The sequence below is a fragment of the Phocoena sinus genome, chromosome 4 (genome assembly GCF_008692025.1).
Source record: "Phocoena sinus isolate mPhoSin1 chromosome 4, mPhoSin1.pri, whole genome shotgun sequence".
In the NCBI taxonomy this organism is placed as follows: domain Eukaryota; kingdom Metazoa; phylum Chordata; class Mammalia; order Artiodactyla; family Phocoenidae; genus Phocoena; species Phocoena sinus.
In genome coordinates, this window is record NC_045766.1 from 132808632 (window position 1) to 132834101 (window position 25470).

The following is a 25470-nucleotide window of genomic DNA, read 5'->3' on the forward strand; positions in this document are numbered from 1 at the left end:
GTGATTTAATAAATACTCACATTAATTGATTCAATTGGACCAAACTCTTCTAAGAGACTGGCAACATCCTGCTGAGTAGTCCTTTTGTCCAGCTGTCCCACCCAGAGTGTAGTACTACAAACTTAAAATAAAATTATAATCATAAAAATATACACATTCGATAATGAACAGCACTGTACTTTACATGAGAAAAATCATTAAAGATATGCATGAGTTACATTAAGATATCATAAGTTTAAGTAGAAAACCCCATATACATTTAAAACATTCTAGAAAATTGTGGTAGTACTTCCAGAAATGGAACCAGGATAGTGAAAGGTACACCTATGAGTTGGTAAAAAAAACTGATCTTTTTGAAGACACATCTGAAGATTTCATCTACGTAAACTAGGGCCAGAGAAGCAGTATTTTGCCCAAGATCGCCCTTGGCAAGTGAACACAAGAGCTAAGACTTGATCCCAACTATCCTGATCACCAACCAATTCAGTGCTTTTGTTCACTGCATGTAGCTGTTCCTTTCCAACTGTTGAGTGTACATGAGTTTTGTTTCATGTTGTGTCCTCGGTAATAAGCCTTGCAGAGTCAGAAGTTTTATACATGCCCTAGTTATACTATAAATTAAAATTTCATTAATAGCTACAGAGTTGTATCAAGAATATGTCTAGCACACCTTATTAAACATATTCTAAACACATCATGAAATTCAGGAGATAATGTAAGCTAGTACATTCTGTAAATCATAAATCTTTATAAAAGAGGGCACTAGTTATTCTAGGGGGAAAATACCCCACTTTTCCACCACGTGTAGGAGAACTAGTTAATGACTCTATTTCATACATTCGATTCAAGACACACTTCCTCATCGTTAGTTTGGTTCGCTCCTCATTGCTGCTTTACAGCTGGCTTAATGTACAAAGGCAAATCCAATGGTATATGCCAAAGCACAAATGAGTAAGACCTCATAAAGTGGTATTTTGCTAACAGTTATAAAACATTTTAAACTCATGACATGAAAAAAAAATGCAGGAAATTTGAATATAAACGTTCACGTACCACTAGCAGTTTCTGGTTTGATTTGAGGAAGGCCTTTTTGTCGGCGCTCTCTTTCTTTTTCCCGATCCCTTCTTTCTTGGGATCGAGATCTAGGAGAATGTCGGCGTCTATCTCTGGACCGAGATCGAGAACGTCGATGACGAGACCTTCGAGTTCTAGAACCAGATCGAGATCGTCTCCTTTTTGGTGACCTAATATTTTCAGAACGAGGGAGAATGGATTAACACATGGAGGTAAAAAAGAAAATGTAAGCATGTGTTAATCTGAAAAAGAAAAAATACAACTAGGTAATTTAATGTTTGGGTATGTAAGAATTTGACAGCAGGGAATTCATTTTAAAGATTTTTAATATGCTCAAAGTTAGAAAGCACAAATATATTATAAATGAGATAAATAAGGATGCTAACTTATAAAAGTACCTCCCATCTTTGATACTTCTGGTACTATACTAAATGACATCTTTATAGTGAAGAAGCTAATGTCATCACTGAGATATACTGACTACTATTCTCTATCTTCTCAGTAAAGTCTTTTCTGTGGGAATTAAAACATGTAATCCGATTACAGTATTACTTATTCTCTTTCCACTTTTTTGGGTTGATAAATTGGTAAAAGAACTCTGAATACATAAATCTTATGATTCCATGTATATCTGTAAATAGGCATTAAAGCAACTCAAAGGGAAAGTATGTGGGTTGAGATGACTTAGTTTTTTAAAATTAATACTTCTCCTACCCCCAATCCACACATGCATACAAACATACCAAGTGTTATTTTATTAGTCCTGGGCATCTGAAAACAATCCAACTAGATTTTAAATTCTATGGCTCCTAAGACATACAGATTTGGATTAACATTTTCTATAAACTACCTGGATGCTGATCTAGATCTTGACTTTCTGTTATCGGACATGTGCCGCTTAACCTCTTGAATACAAGGTTGTTCTACTTCCATTTCCTTTAAAAAGAAAAACAAAACACAAAACCCATCATTAAAAGAGAAAGTGGCAATTATAAATAGAAAAAAACAGGACAAAAATCTAAAAAATGCTAAATTACAAATCTCTTGCCCTGAAACTTCTCTTTTGGTTACTTGAGACCAAATTACCAGTTTAATAATGACTGGCCATGAGTGGGAAAAGTTTTTTTTATATGGTTTACAAGATTAGAAGAAATACTGATCTACTTCTGGAAATTATTTCGTAAAAGTTACATACTGTGTTTACCAACCATCACCTAAAGCAGTGAATTAGGCACTGTTTAAACATTCTATACTCTATCTCAATCCTCACAAACCGTATGGAAATTTGTAGTATTATGTCCAATTTCCAAATGAAAAACTTCGCTCACAGAGAGGGCAAATCTGTGCCCGAAGTAATAGTCTTTCTTCATATTCAAAATGGAAGATAACAAACCAACAGGCAGCAATCTATTTATAAATCAAGGGAACCATACAGATAATCAACAATCTGAGAATGAAGTTTTACCTGATGTGCCTTTTGTGTAAGTGGTTCACTCTGTGCCTGAAAGGAAGTTTGGAAAGGCTGCTGCACGGGTGGAGTTGGAGGAATCACGGACTGAGCCATGGGAGGAAATGGAGGTGTAGGAAGAAGGCCAAATCCTGGCATCTGTCCATTAGGAGGAAGTGGAACCTTTTGTTTTTTAAAAAAATTGTACAAGCAGACTTTAAGTAATTAAAAAAAAAAACCTTGATCAAGGAACCATGACTGACAATTCCAATTGGTACAATCTTTATCCAAAGAATTGTTATATATCCAAGAATACAGGGTAAAAATCCTACAACTCATTTTAAAATTATGAATACATGATCTGGTTTTATAATTTAAAAACATAACTTCATTTATATGAGGAAGCAAAGTGACAGACTGAACTTAAACTCAGAGGTACTATCGCAAACTGTCTCTCTTCAACTTTAAAGGCAATTAAGCTTTGGGGGGAGGAAAAGTGGCTAGAAGAATTGACGTCTAAGTATATTTTAAACATTTTACCCCAAGGGGAGTTTCAACCAACATGCCTAGGGTTGAATACATAATACTTAGGGTTTGATATTTAGGGTTTCAAATATCGTAATAACGAGAGTAATTATGCCACAATGTAACAATTTTCTATGTGACATTCCAACGCTAATAGAATTAAAAGTATAATTGTAATGTCATTATAGTATCACAAAATATTCTTTCTAAATTATTAATAAACTTTCAGCAATTGTTAAACATCTGGAAAAAAGTTCATAAGTTTTCTTTGTATTTTAAACAGGCTTATAAAATATTTTTCAAACTTCATTCCTCAGCAAGTCATTAAAATCACAATATCAATTTCATATGACCAAATACAGGCACATCTCAGATTCGATTCCAGGCCACTGTAATAAAGCGAATATCGCAATAAAGCAAGTCACATGAATTTTTTGGTTTTCCAGAGCATATAAAAGTTATGTTTACACTATACTGTAGTTTATTAAGTGTGCAATAGAATTATGTCTAAAAAAACCAACATATATACTTTAATTAAAAAATACTTTACTGGGCTTCCCTGGTGGCGCAGTGGTTGAGAGTCCGCCTGCCAATGCAGGGGAGATGGGTTCGTGCCCCGGTGCGGGAGGATCCCACATGCCGCGGAGCGGATGGGCCCGTGAGCCATGGCCGCTGAGCCTGCATGTCCGGAGCCTGTGATCCGCAACGGGAGAGGCCACAACGGTGAGAGGCCCGTGTACCGTAAAAAAAAAGAAGGAAAAAAGGCTTCTCACAAGGGAAATAGCTGTATAACTAAACAGGCCAGTTCCCTGAAATAGAACCACAGTCTCTCTCTAAATTATTTAAACAAAAATGCCTATTAAATTATCAGCATGTAATGTTTAGCATCCTTGTTTTAATTAAAGCAAAAAGCAACTCAAATCAGTTATGTACTCAACAGCTTTTACTGCAGCTATAGTATTTAGCCATGCACACAGCTACGTAACAGTGGTCTGGGAAGTGCAACCCATATGCTCTAATGAATAGATCTTCAGTTATTAAAACTCAGCTCTAAGAAAAATGCCTCTACCTGATGGTGCACTGGATCCTGCTGTATTGCCATCATTCGAGGTTGAAACTGATCCATGTTTTGGTGCTGGGTATATGCTGGTTGCTGCATGCCATCTCCAGGAAATCCACTAAAAAAGATGAGTAGTCTTCTTTTCACCCATTCGAAAACACATGAATCTTAGCCACATTTATACTACAGAAACTTAAAGAATGCTGTTCAGGAGTTATTAATAATCAACACTTTACTGAATCATATATTTGCCTTATTAACTTAAACACAGCATTTTCCCCAGAAGTCATTTTTTATTGTAAATCTGATTGGATCTCCTCTCCATTCAGAAGAAAACTCCAAATACCACAATTTAAAAAAAGAAAAGACTATATGAAAAATGATTTCATTATTGTTACTTGCATTATGCCTTATAATGACTACCAAATCTCTATCTGCTGAGGAATCAAAAGAAAGCAACTCACAAGGGTGCCTGTGGAGGAGAAGCAGCAGTCGCAGCAACAGAAGGTACAGCAGCAGCAGGTGCAGGGGGCGCAACAGCAGCAGCAGGTGCTGTGGTGGCGGCGGCGGTGGCGGCAGTGGTGGCGGCGGCGGCAGCAGCGGCAGCATCTTCTTTCTTCGATTCTTCCACAGCTTCCGGCTCATCATCGTAATCAAATCTATCAAGTAGCTTCTGGAATAGGTGTGTATGTCAATTTCCCATTTTAAAATTCAGACTGTGATTCACTGAACAAAAAACTTTATAAAAACAGATATTTACCACCATCTGTAATCCCGCAATGCTGTCATGTACAATTTCACCTTCCCACATGCCTCTTAGGACCCTAGTTCAGACAATTTTTACACAAATGCCATTTTGAAAAGACACTTTAAAAAATTCTGTTTTCTTCCCCAACTCTAAGTACAGTGTTTTCTTTTTGACTATTTTCTATATGATTTTATAACTAATTTAGTGATAGAAAGATTTTACCCATTCATTTTCCTAGACTAAAAACTTTTGGAACTTTGCACATATGAAAATGGGTACACATTTTCAGTCGGCTTTGTAAAATGTACAAAAAGAAAGACCATCTTATCCAATCATTATAAATGCCTACAGAAAAATGTCCATATGCTGCTTGATCGAGAATATGAAGAAGAAAAAAGAGAATGGCACAGACAGGGCTGCAAAGTCTACCTGTGCACTTGCTTCTTTCTTAAAACTTCACAATCCACCTTAGATTACCAGAAACTTTCATTAAAAAAACACAAAAAATCAAAAAAACCAATCAGTGCACTTCACAGGATCACGTGTCTAGAAGAAGAGCCGTTTAAAATATGGTTACATTTACTCAGAAAAGAAGGAATGAAAGTAATACAACCACTACTGTGTTTTGATAGATTATATACAATATTTCATCATCAAAAGAAACATGCAATGTAGATATAGCTTCTTCTTCTTACAGACAAGGAGACTAAGGCTCGGGTAATTAAGAAACGTGACCAAGACTGTACAGTTAATACATGTACAATTAGGATGTGGACAATGGTCTTTTCTACCTCAAAGCCCTCAGTCTCTGGCATCCAACAAGGCCATCATTTCTCTCAGGCTGTGCCCTTCCTGCTCATGGATTTCCAACCTCAAATTCCTAAATTTGTATTGTTCTGTTATAGTTTTGCCTGGAAATTCTGGTTCTACTTTACTGGACAACAGATTTTTTAATTAGGAAAGGAAGTCCCCTTCTTAGACAACACTTCTGTTTCTTTCTTCATAATTCTAGGCCACGTGACTCAAAGTTCTTATTATAACCGAGCGATCTAACATGGCTCAGGCACCTTGCTGCTTTACGCACGTTAGCTTACTTAACCCTCATGGCAATAAAAAAATATAGGTACCACCAAGCTCTTTTACAGTGGTACACAGTGAATACTGTAACTCAACATCAAGATAGAGTCAATGACAGGAGCCAAAATTAAAATCTGGGTCTAAACTGTCTACAAAAAAACCACAAAGCCTATGATTTTTGCAGTTTATCGCATATAGACATGTTCCTTAAAGTTTTACGATTTATACCTATCGCTTGGGAGAAGATTTGAAGCAATTAAAAATATTAAACTGAGATCTCTACTATCTAAAGACATTTCTGTTGCTTTTTAGGAAACTGAAGATCTATGAAGCAGCAAAAATAGAAAAACTGTTCCCAGTCAGCTGTTTGACTAGCTTAAAATAGACCTTTACAGTCAAAGGAAAAGCACAGAATTCCTTTTTCTAAACTTAATATAACTAACAAACATTGGCCAACCCACTTAAGATAAAACACTAGAGGAATTAGTTGTAATTCAAATTAACAACAAAACAAGCATGTCAGTAGCACTGCTATTACTCAACATTTCTTTTTTGGAAGTCCTAGCCACCAGAACAGTAAGAAAAGAAAAAGAAACAGGCCTAGATGTTGAATGGGAAAAGTCAAATTTAGTAGCCTAGAAAATCTAAGCGAACAACTAGAAAACTAAGCTTCTAATACCATGATAATTTACAACATAAAATAAAAATCAATAGTTTTCCTGTATGGCATTATTAACTAATCAAAAGTGTTATGAAACACGAAAAATGAGTAAACATCTAAGAATAAATGACACAAGAAATGTATGACATATTAAAAATCTAATAAATTGAGATTCTGTGTAAGAAATTATCAGTACTTGTTCAATTAACCTATAAATTCATAAAAATTTATGCTAAAGTTCATCTGGTAAAGTATGCTGTGATGATCAATTATATGTGTCAACTTGGCCAGGTCATGGTGCCTAGTTGTTTGGTCAAAGATTAATATAGGGCTTCCCTGGTGGCGCAGTGGTTGAGAGTCCGCCTGCTGGTGCAGGGGACACGGGTTCGTGCCCCGGACCGGGAAGATCCCACGTGCCGCGGAGCGGCTGGGCCCGTGAGCCATGGCCACTGAGCCTGCGTGTCCGGAGCCTGTGCTCTGCAATGGGAGAATTAATATAGATGTTGCTGTGAAGGTATTTTAAAAATGTGATTAACAGGGAATTATTCCCTGGTGGTCCAATGGTTGGGACCCTGCCCTTTCACTGCCATGGGCCCAGGTTCAATCCGTGGTCGGGGATCCCCACAAACCACATGTGCATGGCCAAAAACAAACAAACAAAACAAAACAAAGAAAACATTGGGAATTCCCTGGTGGTCCAGTGGCTAGGACTCTGTGTTCTCAGAGCCTGGGTTCAATCCCTAGTTGGGTTCTAAGGTCCCATAAGCTGCATGGTGCAGCAAGGGAAAAAAAAGTGATTAACATTTAAATTAGTAGACTATGAATAAAGAAATACACTCTATAATGTGGGTGTGCCTCAACCAATCAAAGGCCTTAAGAGCAAGGACTTAGGTTTAGGTTTCCCAAAAAAGGCATTCTCAAGACAGCAACATGAAAACCTTGCCTTGCAGAATTCAGACTCAAGACTGCAGCATTAACTCTTACCTGAATTCCCAGCCTGCCACTCTGACCTACAAATTTCAAATTTGCCAGCCTCAACAACTGTGTGAGCCAATTCCTTAAAGAAAATCCCTCCCTTTCTCCCCTTTGTGTGTCTGTGTGTATAGCTGGTTCTGCTTCTCTGGAGAACCCTAACACATATGCCCAGGAATAGCCAAAGAATGCCTGAAAAAGAGTAAGGGCAGAGAACACATCTAGAAATGAAATACAAGTTGCAAGTGTTTAAACTGTTATGTTGCAGAAATAAAGATATTAGTGGGACAGAACAGTGTCCAAAGACAGACACAGAAACAAATGGGAATTAAATGTATGACAAAAATTGTGAGAACTGGCTATTTCCAAAACATAAAGATTTAACTATCTTGAACCATATTCTAAAATAGGTTCTCGATAGATCTGAGACAAACATGAAAAACAAACATATAAAACTACTAGAAGAAAGAGAATTTTTAATACAAGTTCAGAGAGTTTTCCTAATCACAACACAACACAGAAGACTAAAAAACAAACCCACAATACATAACAATTTATGTTCCCATATGGATGGGAACATACACAACTCTGTTCAAAGCAGAGTGGAACTGATTTCCCTTTCTACTTTAGAACTTTCTGTATTATTTGCAATTTTTTCCCTAAAAGCATGTATTCCTTTTGTACTAGAATAACAAGCAGTAATTATCATATGGATTCTTAATTTGGACTACCAGCAATAGTTATTGTATCTTAGAATGTCAGAAAGAATCAAAAATTTTAGAGATGATTAAAAGATACTTCATTCTAGGATTTTCAAACTTTTGTGGTTTTTGCACTGCAACCTGTAAAATGAGATGAAACTGTATATAGTCATAAGCCCAGTAAATAGACATGACATAAACAGACAAGAGTGGAGTTGTCTGGGCTAACATTTCAACAGGAAGCTCTAAGCTAGGCATATTCAGCACATCTATATCCTTAGTGGCAGCTCCTTAAACATAACGAAGGCCCAACAGAGAAGTTGGAAGATACTCAACCAACCCAAACCCTCAAATTATAGATATGGTAACTAATGTTTTTAACAGCAGAAAACAGAAAGCAACTTAAATGTCTATCAATAGGGGAATGGCTAAATTGTGGTGTCTCTATGTAATGGAATATTCCTAATAAGCACTCAGTAGATGTGTAGATTTACATCTATTAACCTTAACAACAACAAAGAGACAAGAGGATTAATATCAAAACAAGCAAGTTAAAAACAGTGTATGTATATATATGTGTATATATATATATATACTAAAAACACACATTTTTATATATGCACACACATATATAATGACCAAAAAAGAAAAGCATATATCCAGGAAATTAATTCTGAAAAGATACACAGCAAAATGTTACAGTAGTTACCTTCACATATGGGGGTTAATGGTGAATGTTCCCCTGTTTACTTTCCTTTACACTGTTTACTTTTCCTTTATATTGAAAATTGTGCAATGAGTATATATTAGATTTTTAACCAGGAATAATAATCAATGTTTTGATGTCGAGGGGGAAAATCCCTCAAATTACCAAACAACAAAATGAACAAGCCAGAGAAGCTAGAGAAGGGGTAATTTCCACATTCCAAGTTGAGTGATGTAAACAATGGGGTGGGTTATGTGAGAGAAGCATACCTTGTCAAATGCAGTTTTTTGTTCAGGTTGGGGGAAAGCAGCTTTTTGTTCAGGTGGTTGTGTAGGAGCTGTCTTTAACTGAGCTGTGATAGCCTGAACCTGAGCCATCACAGCATTGTCAATGGCGGGAGACTGTGGTTTTGGAGGCTGTTGAAAAGTCTGAAGGATCTGCTGAAGCTTAAAGAATGGGAAGACTGATAAACCACATAATAAAGTATAATCACAGTATCAAAAGTTAATTTACTAAAAAAAACCCTTAATGGTGACTCAAAATAGCACAGGCACAGAGTAAACTGGAAAAAGGAACCAACCTTTTAATAATGGTTACGTTTATTGTGAATGAATGTATCAGGGATATAAGATGTGTCACTTAAGGTTAAAAATGTATGCTGATACCCCAACAGTAGAAAATGATGGTCAGAGAAAAGAGAAAATACACTGAATTGTGAACAAGGTAAATATGTTTCCTAAAAAAGTGTAAAAAAAAAGTATCTCCACCAATCCAAATAATTCTGAAATCTGGAAATGCAAGAATTGTGAGCAACAATACCACCAACTCAGCGGTTCTGCAGTTCTCTCCAAAGGGGTACTGCTATTTCTCAGTGTGCTGTTCCCTTGTTTCCCACATTTCCCCTATTATCCCTATGTAGTATCCCTTCCCTTCCCAGTAAAGGCCTTTCTAGTTGAAAAGTAGAAATATTTCCTCCCCACAATGTGCTCATTAACTAGGAATGAAAAATAAGAACTGACAACAGTACCTAACTGCAAACAATTTAATCTTTGGATAGGCAGTTTACCTGTTGACCTTGAGTTGTCTGAAACAGTTGGGCCACAGCAGCAAAAGCATCAGAGCTGGGCAACTGTGGTACAGTTGGTATGGAGTTTGTAGTGGCTTGTGAGGGTTCAGAAGAAACTTTAACTGGAGGTGGAGGTGAACCTAAAAAAGAGAAGATCATTAAGCACTCGGTAAACTTTAACTCATAAATATTCCTTTTAATCTCCATTAAGCTTCTTTACTAAAATAATACTGCATTCAGTTTAACACAGAGTAAAAAATACAGATTATGGTAATACAGCCTATATGGTAACAAGCACTGAATACTTTTATTAGAAATAAGAATTATGGGAAGAAAACTATACCTTCTAAGATGTAAACTCAAGTTTCCTTCTTATAGAAAACTTCCATCACTATGAACAGACTCCAAACACTTCATGCACAAAAAAATTATATCATCTTCTAAGCTCACAGATACATCTGCCATACCTTCATTATTAGTAACATTTTCTGTTACTGGGGCGGCATTACTGGTTCCTGCTGCCATGTCCAAAAGAGGTTGAATGATTTCAATTTTGAATACTCCATTTTTCTGCCAAAGGTTCAGCACACGAACTATTTTACTCTGTTATGTGTGAGAAAACATAAATATACAATAAATGTTTGCATAAATAATTTATTATACCTCTTACAAAAAGAGGAGAAAAAAAAAAACCACCCCAGGCTAATATTTCCATGCTATATCTGTTTCATAAACAGAAAAAAATCTATCATCAGAATTACAACCTGGTTAAACTACACTAACTGACCTTTCTTCAGTAGTGCAATCTAGAGTAAGAAACAGAAGGGGGGAAAGAAAGAGAAAAGAAATATAACCTAGAGAATCAAAAGAAATGCATTATAATACTTAAAAATGCATCCGAAGTTTCCATTATATTTTACTTATGAGTACAAAGAAACAACCATTTATCTTACAGAAGTGAAGAATTTTCCGGGATGACTATAACAGTTAAAATATTTAAGACGATTATTGGCCTGTAATTGTTAGGTAAATTGTTTTGTGGACTAGTAAATACGAAGGAGATCCAGAGAAAACGTGTTATTCATGGTTGTAACTCTTATTTCCTACTCATGGAATGATCTTTTCTCTTGTATATTTTCCTCACAAGAGCATTCCTTCAAGAATATACAGAATCCATAACACTCAAATTTATATGCCGTTTATTGTAGTCTCCAGTCTTCATTATTCTGAGTCTACCAGTGCATTTCTCCCACTTATTGGAGTCTAGTTTTCTGTCTATAATGTTTTTCTATCTTTTTATAGTACATAGTAAAACCAGCTACAAATGTGAGGAATTAAATACTGTAGTCTGATTGCTAATGAATACCATTTACGTTCTAGCAGCTCCATATGCTGGGGAAAGCCATCAATTATTGGTCCCTTCCTTTTGGAATAAGCAACAATCTGAGATAAGCACTGCTCTCCTCTACTTGCAGAATTTCTTTACCATTCAACCACAAGAAATCTTTCCAACAATGTCTTCTTAAAGCAAGACTGTGCTCCTTTTATATTTCAACAGTACAACATTCCTGAAGGACTTCCCAAGAAAACAGATATGACTACTATAGAAAAAGCTGGGTTTTGTTTCAAGTTCATGATTATCTTTCTAGTAATACAGTAGGCTTTAAATATCTAATGTACATTTAAATAGATTTAAGTAGATGCAAAACCAAAACAAGAATACAAGCTTAATTTAAAAATTATAAACTCTACCTTATCTTCAGATGGACAAAGATACAAATATTGGAATGTGGCAGTTATGTTTTTAGAGAATCTTGGCCCAAAAACATCTTTATCAGTTCCAAACTGATGACGAGACTGTCTCACAATTGAGTCGATTACATATAATCCCGGAACCTTGTACTCTGGTTTACACTACAAAGATTAAAGATGTAAGTTCAATACAGGAAAAGCAAATCACAATTTGACACCCATTAATCTCACTTTCATGAAACTATATATCCAAGAATTACTTCTATTTAGAAACTACTTGAATGTTTAGTTCTCACTGGCTAGCTTGTCAAATTTCCCACAGGTCTGTACAGAATTGCCATTCTCTTGATACTTCAGACCCCCAATATTCACTTTTCTCTGATCCCTCTTGTCTCCCCACGCACAACTTCCCAGAATCAACATGACTTTACCAATCCCTAAGCCACCTCCATACAAATCCACTTATTATGGATAAATCTCTGCTGTAATTCATCCTGCTCAAAAAAATAATTTTTACCTTTTAAAATTATCAAGGAGATCACTTTAACAACATATCGATTTCAATTCTATTAAAGTACAGTACCAGAGAAACAAAAACTGAAAGGAGAGGTCATTTTTGGCCTTTCAAATTGACAAGGTAAAATGAATAGACAGACACCTGCACACATTTCTGGTGGTACAACCTTTATGAAAGATTTAGCAATAAAAGTAAAGCCTTATTTGATCCATCAAGTCTATTTCTAGAAATTTATCCTAAGGAAAACAATTAAGATGCCTCTGAATTTTTTCCACAAGGCTAGCCACTGAAGTGAAATGGCCAGTAATAGGGAACTGGCTTAGTAAATCGTGAACAACAATCATATGTTAGAATACTTTGCAGATGTTTATAATAAATTCTGTAGGAAAAGCACGTTATCCATCAGCCTATGTCTTCATTTTCCTTTCATAAATGTACATGTACATACTAAAACATGAGTAAACATTCATCATAACTGGGGTGGTGGCATATAGGTAATTTTAATTGTTTTTCTGTTTTATTTACTGGTACTTTGATTTGCTACTATAAAAACCTCTATTGACTATACTTTTTGGTCTGTTGGAGCTCTAACTCCTATCTCGCAGCCAGTATTAAATGGCCATGGACCAGAGACACTCCCACACACATTTATTAGGGTGTACTACATGGCATAGCTCCAGGTTGGGGGAGAAGACAAGGATATCTAAGTAAGCCTCCGTTCTCAGTCCTTTACTGAGAAAGACGTGTGCTAATCACACCATATAATCGAAGAAGTGAAAAACTGTTTAATTATGATGGGAGCAGGGGAAAGTTAGAAAAACTTTAAGAAGTGATTTCATTTGAAGTACTCCAAGATGAGTTAAATGCCAACAGAGTAGACAGGGCAAAGGGGAGAGAAAGCACATCAGGCTCAAGGAAGAGTCCTGTTCAGTAGAGAAGAAACTGTTGTTGAATCCCACCTCATAGTAAGTGCTCAAACAGTACTGCTATAAATTTTTGTTTTGTTAGGGAAAAAAAAAAACCTCTAGTGATTGAAAAGAACTTCTAGTGACAACTTTTCTGTAGAGTGGCTTTAGAAGCAATTATCCAAATTACTATTTACAAATTAAATTACAAATACTGATCACAACTAAAATGAGGTAATAAATAAATGGATAGTTACCTTTTTGATGAACTTTTCCACTATTTGAACTACATGCTTATAAAGCTGAAAAGAATGAAAAGAAAATCATTATCCAGTTTACATACTTCTACATTCCCTGTAATTAGAAAATACTTAAAAATCTTGAAATTTGCACAATTTGAATTAATTCCCAAGATGGTACTGAAAAAAAAAGGGAAATAATCCATAGTCAACCCATAGTCAACAACTGAAAAAATCTTAACACATCATAATGAAAGTACAAACTAAAACAGAAAACTACAAAAATTCCCCCAAACACAAGGTCCTTTTCTTAGATTTTTAATCAGTAAATCTTCGTAAAGTAGTTTATCAAGGAACTTTATGAGAGGGATAAGAACAATGGAACTGGAACTAAATAATGCAGTTTTTAAAGAGACTCACTTATTCAAGGTGTGACTGGGTAAGACATTTAATTTCATGAAGTCCAAGTTTTTTAAATAAAAATGAAGCTAATACTCCACTGATTTACAATAAGAATTAAATGAAAACAAAACAAAACAAACAAAAAACCCTCTGCCATTCTACTCTTTACTTCAACGAGTTCAACTTTTTTTAGCACCACACACAAAAAAGGCAATTATGTGAGGTGATGGATGTAACAATTGGCTTAACTGAGGTAATCATTTCACAATGTACATGTGTATCAAATCGTGTTCTATTACATTATATTACTGAATTTGTCAATTATACCTCAGTAAAGCTAAAAAATATAAAGGGAAAATATTAACAACAAAACAGGTTTTGAAATAATATGTTACAATGTAGATGCACCATACTGTATTATTATGTACTTTCAGCAAAACCTGGTGAGTGTTCTTCGATTCAGGCCTGAACTAATTCACAAGATGAATTTTCACATTTAACAATAACATTTTCAAAATTTCAAAAACATTTTCCAAATTAAATACATTTCTTTTACGCTTACCTTAATAGCTTTAATAGCAGCTTTCGTGATGAGAATCATCTTGGCTCGAGAGATGGGAGGCTTCATATCCATAAGTGAAAAGAGCTTAAAAAACAGAAAAAGAGGAAAAAAATGTTTTAATTACAAGTAAAATTAGAGGTTAATCCTTCAGTTCTACAAATATATTTGTAATATATTAACTAAAAGAATACTAAATTTTGGGGGCTTCCCTGGTGGTGCAGTGGTTGAGAGTCCGTCTGCCGATGCAGGGGACACGGGTTCGTGCCCCGGTCCGGGAAGATCCCACATGCCACGGAGCGGCTGGGCCCCTGAGCCATGGCCGCTGAGCCTGCGCATCCGGAGCCTGTGCTCCACAACGGGAGAGGCCACAACAGTGAGAGGCCCGTGTACCGCAAAAAAAAAAAAAAAGAATAATAAATTTTTGGAACTAAGTTTAATAATTCGTCTAGTAAAGAAAAACAAGAGCTTTCCTACATACTGGCATCACCACTTCGAAAATACAATGGGAAAAAATCATATTAAAAGTAGCAAAAGAGGGGGAAAAAGGTAAAACATTTACAAAATCTGTAACAGAAAAAATTACAAAACTTTGTTGGAGAACTCAAAAATGATTTGAATGGAAACAAACACACCGTGTTCCTGTACTGAAAATGGCAATACTGTGACTCAATATTTAATATTTCATTACAAACCTCATTGAGATTTTGGAGAACTTCAAATAATTCTAACGTTCATTTGGAGAAACACATGTATTACATCAGGCAAGAAATTTAACATGCCATTATAAAGCCTGAATTCACAATTTCTTGATTTAGTCAGGAATAAAAATGACACCATATTGAACAAATCTCACTACAGTAAATGCAACAATCAGGTGCTCACAGGAGACTTAACCACACATGCATACTCCTTCCCCCTAAAGTTTAAATCCAACCAAGATATAATGATAGCCCATAGAGGGTTACAAAGATAAAAGACATTAAGCTTATATCTAGTTTCTTAAGTTCTTGTTTTTGTTTTGTTTTAATCATAGACACACACATACTCTTCTAAAAATACATCTTGAAATAAGTTTCAGGGCTTCCTGAGCATTATCAACCTTATATGAACCATGTTTCCATTTCTTTCTAATTAATGTTGGTATTTCAAATATGGAACTCCTAAGACATAGACCATCTTTACTAGACCACTACTAAGAGGCTACCCTAAAGAACAAAAGTCTCCTTTCCCAGAATAAATAGCCCTACCTAGCAACATACCTTAAATTCCCTGGCAACAGAATTTTCACAGCTTTTCAAAACTACAGACACAATGGACTACAGACAACGGTAACAGTAATTTTTAGAAAAAGTATGCAATGAAAGATATAATCAATATAAGAACCAGATACATACCCTGCCTAAGCAGAGAAAAGTAGAATTTTTCCATAAATAATACTAAGATACAGAAAATGGGAAAAACATAAAGATATTAACACAGAAATTCATTTTTTAAAAAGGGATTAAGTAAATAAGGTCATTCTTTATCATTTTATTTACCAACATAATTAAAATTCTCCTTGAGAATAAAAGCTCACTAATTGAAAAACAATTAGAAAGGAGACAGTAATCTTTGAAACTATAAAAACCAATGAGAAAATACGAAATGATTTAAAATATTTCAACTTCAACACAAACTGAAAAATATCAACACTGCATGAAATATACAGCACACATTTTATAAAAGGGCATGTTCTGCCCATTTCTAAGTTATAAAAGTTATTAAGACAGTTGTTTATTACCGTGGTTCTATTTCCTTCTCTGGACCTTAAAGCAGAGAAAGGGGAGACAAAAAGTTTACACATGGATCTTAAGAATAAGCAACAGTGGGACTTCCCTGGTGGCACAGTGGTTAAGAATCCGCCTGCCAGTGCAGGGGACATGGGTTCAATCCCTGGTCTGGGAAGATCCCACATGCCGCGGAGCAGCTAATAAGCCCGTGCACCACAACTACTGAGCCTGCGAGCCACAACTACTGAGCCCACGTGCCACAACTACTGAAGCCCACGCGCCTAGAGCCCGTGCTCCACAACAAGAGAAACCACCGCAGTGAGAAGCCCGAGCACCACAACGAAGAGTAGCCCCCGCTCGCCGCAACTAGAAAAAGCCCACGCGCAACAACAAATACCCAACACAGCCACAAAAAAAAAAAAAAAGAATAAGCGACAGTGAGAACTACTTCCCTGGCCATTAAAAGCTTAGAGACTCGGGCTTCCCTGGTGGCGCAGTGGTTGAGAGTCCACCTGCTGATGCAGGGGACGCGGGTTCGTGCCCCGGTCCGGGAGGATCCCACATGCCGTGGAGCGCTGGGCCCGTGAGCCATGGCCGCTGAGCCTGCGCATCCGGAGCCTGTGCTCCGCAGTGGGGGAGGCCACAGCAGTGAGAGGCCCGCGTACCGAAAAAAAAAAAAAAAAAAAAAAAGTTTAAAAAAAAAAAAAAAGCTTAGAGACTCATATTTCAATGAAGCCTAAGCCAGAGCTAATATTCATTTAATGTCCCAAATAGCACTTCTTGATTATTTCTGCAGTAGGGAACTCCTCATATTAAAACAAAACAAGACAACTGAGCACAGAAGACAGACCAGTGGTATCTTCTGATGAAACGCTCCACAGTCTATACTTAAATCATAATTTATTTAAAAAAATTAAAATACAGACTACAGGCAATAGAACAGCAAGAGAGCATTCAAGTGCTACCATCTAAGAGACAGACGAAGGGTGTTTATTCCACTAAAGAAGGCACAACTCAGGAAAAGAGGAGGGAACCAACACTGAGTGCTTATGTATAAGGAAGAATTACCTTTGGTGGTACATTATCTTATTTAATCATATTAACAGTTAACATAGATTGTTACACCTATTTTGAGATGATACCCAAAGGGATTGCATCTGTTTTCGGATGATGCCCAGGGAACGGGTCTGGACTAGAATTTGTTGATTTTAAAGCTTACAATCCTTAATAGCATAGTCTTCTCCTTATACAATTGCTGCTTATTGACTAAATACATGCAGAGACCATTAACTATAATGGGGAACACAGACAAAATATCAAGTAGGCATCTGTGCCTGTCTATATGTATACTGTATTGATTCAGGGATAATGATAAGACATAATGAATTTAATTTGGGATGCCTACTGAATATTCAGGTAGAGATTTCAGCAGACTGGAAAATGCATCCTGAACAAAGAAGAGGTTCTGCTAGAAACTGAAAGGTCACAGAATCAAAGCCATGAGGATGAGTAAGACGAGAACAAAGATGATATAATTAACTAGGGTATACCAAATATTTCAATGTGGTACAGAGAAGGGAGCTGCACAAAGGAACACCAGGAAAATAACAGAAAGTAAAGGTATTTGGCAAGGTCAAATGCTATAAATTAGCTTTTGTGTATGAACGACTAGTATATCATCTGCAACAGGGCAAGTGCTCAATAAACATCAGTAGGTGCAGTGTTCTCCCTGTTATTACAGATCTGCATTCAGAATTAATGTAATCTGTCAAAGAAAACAAATGTGTCAAAGCAGCCAGAGAAAACCATGCAATTCTCTTATATAAAATAATAGCAGCAGTAGGACCCAAAAGGTACAAAACCTCCTTAGAAAGCCTTAGTAAGAAAAAAATACTTGTCAGCAACAGATATGAGTTTGTCTTTTTGCTGTCACCAGCTAAATAACTATTCGAAAATACTAAATATGAACACTGCTCTGCTGGGTGCCTGATTTACAAAGTATTCTAAAAATTATGAAGAATCACTCACAATGATCCCTTATATCAATAAAGAACAGTTTCAAAAGAAGATAAGGAAGGAGCATATTTGGCCCATGACACCTGTAGAATTCATAGTGTTTGGGGGTTAGTCAAAGTAACATGATACTCTGCTATTTATTAACAGTATGAACATTGACAAGTTTAGTTAACCTTTTCTAAATATCAAGGATTTCTGAAATCTGAAAAAAAGGATTAATAGCACTCACTTCACCTCGTAAGACTGTTAAGATTAAATGAGATAATGTATATAAATCTCTTAGCCTAGTACCTGACATATAAATGGCTCAGTAAATAGAGGTATATAATGCCCTGGGAATCTTGACACACACCTCGAGTTTAATTTTGTTATGGCTTACCATAATACCTTTTTTGTATTACATCTACTATTCAAGTGCTGACTGAAATTTAGAGAAATTTTCTCTATACTGAAAATACAGTAGTATCAAAGAGTTTTAAAGCTGTATAGCACCTTAGTATGTAATCCAGTACTCATACCAAATTCAGCACTGCTTTCACAATACACCCGGCAGGTCCCATATTAGTCCACAGGCTTAATAACTCATAACTAACCTTACCCAACGGTTACAGCAGTCTTCTTTGTACTGACCCCAAATCTCCCTTCTGATAACCTTCCCTCCCTCTCCTGTTCTAGTTTTGCCTCTGGAGCACAGAACAACAGTGATCTTTCTCATGTGATAAAATAAATATAACTAAGCATGTTTCCCTTTCTCTTATCTTCTTCAACTACTAGCCAAATGATATGATTCCTAGATCCGACTATCCTGGCTAATTCCTTTTAAGTATAATAAACCAAAATAAACAGAGCCCGGATATGTTCCTGTAGAATCTAGTGGATTGTCTTTTGTATTAGTTTCCTATTCCTGCAGTAACACATTAGCTTAAAACAACACTTTTGGAAGTCAGAATCTCCAGACTTCCCTGGTGGCGCAGTGTTTAAGCATCTGCCTGCCAATGCAGGGGACATGGGTTCGAGCCTTGGTCCGGGACGATCCCACATGCCGCAGAGCAACTAAGCCTGCGTGCCAAAACTACTGAAGCTTGCACGCCTAGAGCCCATGCTCCCCAACGAGAAGCCACCGCAATGAGAAGCCCGTGCACCACAAGGAAGAGTAGCCCCCGCTCACTGTAACTAGAGGAAGCCTGCACGGACCAACAAAGACCCAACACAGCCAAAAATAAATAAATTTAAAAATAAATAAAACTGTACCTTGTTTTAAAAAAAAGAATCTCACTAGTCTGAAAACAAGGTGTTGGCAGGGCTGCCTTCGTTCTGGGCGCTCTAGGTCAAAATCTATTTCTTGCCTTTTCTAGCCAAAGTGTGCCTAAATTCCTTTGGCTCATAGCTGCTTCTTCCATCTTCAAAGCTGGCAGCATAGCATCTTCTCTCTTCCCTAACCTCTGCTTCCACTGTCAGAGCACTTTCTCTGACTTTCCTGCCTCTCTCAAGGAAGGACCCTTGGGGTTACACTGGGTTCATCCAGATAATGCAGGATAATTAACTCAAACCCTTAATCATATCTGCAAAGTCTCTTTTGCCAGGTAAGGAAACATATTCACAAGTTCTAGGATTCAGAACATGGACATCCTAGGGTAGGGGAGATCATTTATTATTTTTTAAAAAGTGCTTAATTATTAACTCACATTTATAATCAACTGAAACCTTCAGACTGTTTTCACTGGAATCTTTATCAAAACTAGATCTTCATGTTGATTTTATGTTGGTTTCTGACAGTCCTTTCAATCTACTTAGGTAGTCTGGAAATGATTTTGTTTTCAGTGTAGCAGCTATTCCAATCAGTTTGCAAATTTCACGAACTACTTTATATGGCTTCCTCCAACCCCATGGTTTTTTAAATATTAAAAACAGGACCTACTTGTAGGATGACCTTATGTGATATTCCTTGGGCCCTGCCAGTCAGCTAAAATTCACTTAACAATACTCTCATCCTATCTATGTATTTTTAAAATTTATTCATGATGAAATCATGACAAATATCTTTCTAAAATATTTGGTTTAGAGTCATCACTAGACAAACAAACTTTACAAAAGAAAAATGTTTAATTTGGCCTGTGAGAATCTGTTCTGGCTCCTAGTGACTAGATCTCTCTAGACAGAATCTCTTTCAATGGGATACTTACCCCTACCTTCCCCCCACTTAAACTTTTAAGTATTTGCTTTCCTTATTTTATAATGAATTATACTGATTATATCTAGTACTCCTTCCTTTGCTATTATGACCTCCAAGATGATAAATTCTGGCTTAAGCTCCTGTTATTAATAATTAATTACAAAGTTCAATTTAAGGAAAAAATTTGAATGCTTCCAAAAAGAAATACATACACTCACAGTAACAGGCTGGTACTCAAATCTCCCTTCTGACAGATGAAGATATCAAAGTGTTCAAGTCTACAGTCTTCCCTCCTCTTTCGTTCATTTGACTCATCAAATCTGATACACTGGCTTCAACCAAATCAAGAGTTAAAGGCAACGTAACTTAAATGTTTGCTTGGAAAATATATTTTATAAAAGTACACATTAGGGCTTCCCTGGTGGCGCAGTGGTTGAGAGTCCACCTGCCGATGCAGGGGACGCAGGTTCGTGCCCGGGTCCGGGAGGATACCATGTGCCGCGGAGCGGCTGGGCCCGTAAGCCATGGCCGCTGGGCCTGCGCGTCCGGAGCTTGTGCTCCGCAATGGGAGAGGCCACAACAGTGAGAGGCCCGTGTACCGCAAAAAAAAAAAAAAAAAAAAAAAAAAAAAAATTAACCATTAAATTTAAAAAAACAAAAAATAGTAGAAAAATCTTTTAAAATCATCATCTCCACAAAGATGCTTTTTTGTCCATCTAATTACAGCCTGAATATAGCTCCGTAAAATACTTACTGCTAGAACAATTACAGTCCCTTCTTACCTGGCATTTCAGTTTATGCCTTTACCAAAGGTAACACTTTCTTAATACTGGGCATTTAATGTGATGGGGGGAACAGGTGTGTGTGTGTGTGTGTGTGTGTGTGAGAGAGAGAGAGAGAGAGAGAGAGAGAGAGGGAAGGAGGGAGGGAGGGAGGGAGGGAGGGAGGGGGGAGGGAGGAGGGAGGGAGGGAGAGGTGGGGCACACAGGGAAAGGGGAGCTGCAAGCACATGCTAGACAAGTATCATTATGCCACTCTACCTGAAAGCAGAATATTGCATATGAGTTAATCAATAGCACATACAAACAGTAAGAGAGAAAATAAAACTGAAAACTGTACATAGGAGAGTAACTCAATTAACAAAGAGAACCCCAAACTAATTAATATAGAAAAAAAAATGTTCAGTCTTATCAATAGTCAAAAAGGTATAAATTAAGACAATGAGATACAGTTCAATTATCTAACTGTCATGAATGTAGATTAGCATGAAGCAAAGAACTAAAAAAGTCCATATCTTTTAAACCAACAATTCTACTTTTAGAAATTTATCTAAAATAATCAGATGTTCCCAAATTTCCCAAGATGACTTTTAAAATTAGAAGATAATTCATGTTATTGAAAAGATCTGGTAACCATATATAAAGTTTCCATACACAAGTGGAAGGGAAAAAAAGACTGAAATACTCTAAAATGTTAATGGTATTTGGTAGAATACTTTCTTATTTTCTAGCTTAAATTTACCTAATTTGCATTAATTTTATTTTTTTGTTTTTATAAACGTTATTTTTAAACATTTTTTAATTTTGTTGTGATTTCTCATTCTTTTTAAAAAAGTATTTATTTAATTTACTTATTTTCTTTATTTTTTTGGGCTGCTTCAGGTCTTAGTTGCAGCACTCGGGATCTTCGTTGTGGTGCGCGAGCTCAGTAGTTGTGGCGCGCAGGCTGAGTTGCCCCACAGCATGTGGGATATTAGTTCCCCAACTGGGGATCAAACCCACGTCCCCTGCATTGGAAGGTGAATTCTTTACCACTGGACCACCAGGGAAGTCCCATAATTTGCATTAATTTTAAAATGAAAAACTTAAAATTCATGGATTAACAATGAAAAACTTTGTGTCTTGAGACACAAAAATGCATTTCTCCAACTTGACTGTAAATAAATATACAGAATCATCATTATCAGGTACAACCTGTCCGTGGAGTAAATCGTGTCTTTGAAGTTAACAGTTATGTTTAAATCAATGCCTTGTAAACCTTTAACACAACTTTTCAAAATTGCTGAAACAACATTTTAAAAATAAAATTTGCCATTTTAAATCTTTATAACTGAAGCCTCTGTGCACATAAAACCCAAATCTGAAAAATTTCTTAAATATATTTTTGACATCTGTGCATTAAAGAAAGCATCCCTTTTAATTACTGATATATGATTTACTCCCATGTAAACTCTATTTACTTTCCAGAGAGTCAAATCCTTTGAAACGCAAATAATTAACTAATTTTCCACTTGTTTAGAGGACTGTCTGGAGACAAGACAGGTCTGGCATTAATACAAAATATACCTAACAATAGAGCAAAATTACATGGCTCTTTAAAACAGAGATGAGAAAAAGAAACTGTACTGTTCTCCTGCTCCTACAGAGCAGGGTCTTTACTTTGACTTAAACACTACAAAATAGTTCTATTTATTTCTCCATAAAAGTCACTTTTCAGACTTCTAAAGCTTCCAAGCCATATATTTTTACAAACAACAAACCTACAAATAATATTCTCAAGTTTAAAGAGTTCTAAAATTTTTCATACTTAGATCTACACTTCTTTACCTTACTACACTTTCCCACAAACACATAAACTTTTCTCCTGGTTCCAGAATTTAGAGAAGTGCTTTACAAAATACACACATGTAAGTTCAAATATATACTGTTAATATTAAATATGAAACCACTTTCAAGTTAACTACTTAAGTTTCTATGTGCTTTATGAAAATAGAATATAGTAATATAGCAAACAGGAGTTTAAACTTCATCACTTTTTAATTATATCACCAACTCCTAATTCTGTTACCATTTGCTGCTGGCAGGACTAATTTTCTAAGTAGTTAATTTCTGACAACTCACTTGCTACCTTGCTTCAAAGTATGCCCTAATTTATTCTTCAACTAAGACTAACTCCCTTACAATTTCCAAGGGTCTACCCTTCACTCAAACTTTTTACTTTAGAACTAAGGCTGCCTCCCCCGAATCAGGGCTTTTAACTCCTTCAGCTCCACTTACTACAACAGGTCATTTTTTATTCCTTACCTCCATTTTGATTCACTGAACTGCGATCAATCCTCAACTTCCTTTTCACTTGTTAGAGAAATAGGTCAGGATGTGATTTTAGGAAATGCCAAATATTTTATCCATGCCATTACTCTACTTTACTAGCATAGATGCCAGGTTTCAAAATCACTTTTACTGTGCCTCACTAAGTAAACTTTGTGCCCACCCAAAGTTGGCCATAAAACATTTTTATGAATTAAATAGTTCCTTCCAGACTTCAATCGAAGAAATAAAAATTTGTTCCAGGATATAAAATCATCTGATTAGAAGAAAAAAATTATCTCGTATATATTTTATCTATACCTATTTTTCTCCCACAAAGTTGTAATGACTAGATCTATACAAAAGAATGGGATTAAAACTGAAAATGTTAACATTTATAAAATCCCTAATTAATTTAAAATTTTAATTGTGAATATAAATTAATAAATGAAACATAAACACCTAAAAGCATATCTTAAGTTTTAAACATTGATTGCATCTATTGCATTATTGTGGATGACTTAAAAACTCCCAAACTGCATCATTCTTAAACTTCGGCGAATCCTTCCACAAATATACATTACAGTGCCTTGCTACCTTGCTTCAAGTATACAAAAGTTGTTTAGGGAGCCCTCTCCCTTCATAAACAATAGACGAAGATCAGCTGCTCGAAAAACTTCAGAGTAGCCATGTGGGGCTGTAGACTGGGCTCAGGCAGCCTCTTACAGTACTCTGTCAAATCACACCACCCCTCCCGTTTCCTTACCTCTAAAATGGAAGGAAGGTAAAGGCATATATAAAACACCTAACTGGTATGCTGGCATCTGGTTGGTATTTAATGAGCAAATGCAGGATTCATTTCCTGTCCTTCCCTTGAACTGGCTCCACTGGATTACTTCTTAAAATAGCATGTAAAACTAAAGATATCCTTTGAACAAACTTAGGATTCAGGATCAACAAAATAACTTCCAGAGCCACTCAGTAGCTAAGATATTGTTTTCAACCTGATAGAAAATAAGATCAAGCAACAAAACAATGAAAATGGTGTTAAAACCTGACTTTTTTGTGTTTTTCTTTAAACAGCTTTGAGATATTAATATACCATAAAACTCACCCCTTTAAAATGTACAGCTCTGTAGTTTTTGCTATATTCAGAGTTATACAACCATCAACACTATTTAATTTCAGAGTATTTCATTACACCCCAAAGAAATTCCATACCCATTAGCAGTCACTTCCCATTCCTCCCTCATACCACCACCAATAAGCTACTTTCTATCTCTATGGATTTGCCCATTTTGGATTATTTCATATATTTAAAAAACCCCTAACTTCATAAAATATGCTCTTATATTTACTCAGAAATGGTTAAGGCCTTTATAAAGATTTGAATGTATCTCTGAATCCCAAATGTGGCTATCCTTTCTAAAGTGATTTATCATCCAGCAACTCTTAATTACAGTAAACTAGATAATATATGACCATTAAAGTTTAAAAGAGTATTTTATGTTTCCTAAAAGCTTAAAAGCGATATCACCCTAAATTTCCTTATTATAGGTTTCCTTTAAGCAGGGTATTATAATTCTACATCAGCTAAAACTAACCTCTGACAAAAGGAGGAATAAAGTGGAATACTCATGGTAAAGTGCATAAAGATATTTAGGGGATATTGCAGAAAAAGATTTACAGACTACAGGGTTAGTCAACTATCGCTCTCCAGAGTAATAACACACCTGTAGAGGGACAGTGGGAAAAGTCCACCCAGGGGAAGGCAGAAAGTGGGTGAACTGTCTATAAAGACTCTAAATAAAACAATAGAACTGTTTGAGAATTGTTTTATTTATCACCAAATACTAGCAATTCTAAATAATATCAGGGATAAAATATTCCTTCCCCTAAAACATTTTGTTGACTGAGATTCTTGTTTTAAACTACTGCTGTGGTAACTGATAAGTTTTTAATACATAAGCATCAAATCTGTACATTTTTATTATGTATCCTTTAATAAGCGA

At 36.0% G+C, this 25470-nt stretch overlaps 1 protein-coding gene across 3 annotated transcripts in view; it reads right to left on the bottom strand.

The window, feature by feature from the left end:
• SCAF4 (SR-related CTD associated factor 4) overlaps nucleotides 1-25470 on the bottom strand; it is a 56692-nt gene that overhangs the window by 20777 nt on the left and 10445 nt on the right. For 2 of the 3 annotated variants that reach the window (XM_032631286.1, XM_032631284.1), the window contains exons 2-13: nucleotides 14415-14498; nucleotides 13469-13513; nucleotides 11790-11951; nucleotides 10505-10640; nucleotides 10038-10177; nucleotides 9241-9417; nucleotides 4571-4779; nucleotides 4116-4224; nucleotides 2540-2704; nucleotides 1925-2010; nucleotides 1054-1244; nucleotides 21-121 (exon numbers count right to left, since the gene is read on the bottom strand). In XM_032631286.1, coding sequence (XP_032487177.1) covers nucleotides 21-121; nucleotides 1054-1244; nucleotides 1925-2010; nucleotides 2540-2704; nucleotides 4116-4224; nucleotides 4571-4779; nucleotides 9241-9417; nucleotides 10038-10177; nucleotides 10505-10640; nucleotides 11790-11951; nucleotides 13469-13513; nucleotides 14415-14498 — 1605 coding nt within the window. The remainder of the gene's footprint in view (nucleotides 1-20; nucleotides 122-1053; nucleotides 1245-1924; nucleotides 2011-2539; nucleotides 2705-4115; nucleotides 4225-4570; nucleotides 4780-9240; nucleotides 9418-10037; nucleotides 10178-10504; nucleotides 10641-11789; nucleotides 11952-13468; nucleotides 13514-14414; nucleotides 14499-25470) is intronic. The other variant, XM_032631285.1, reaches the window with a different exon arrangement.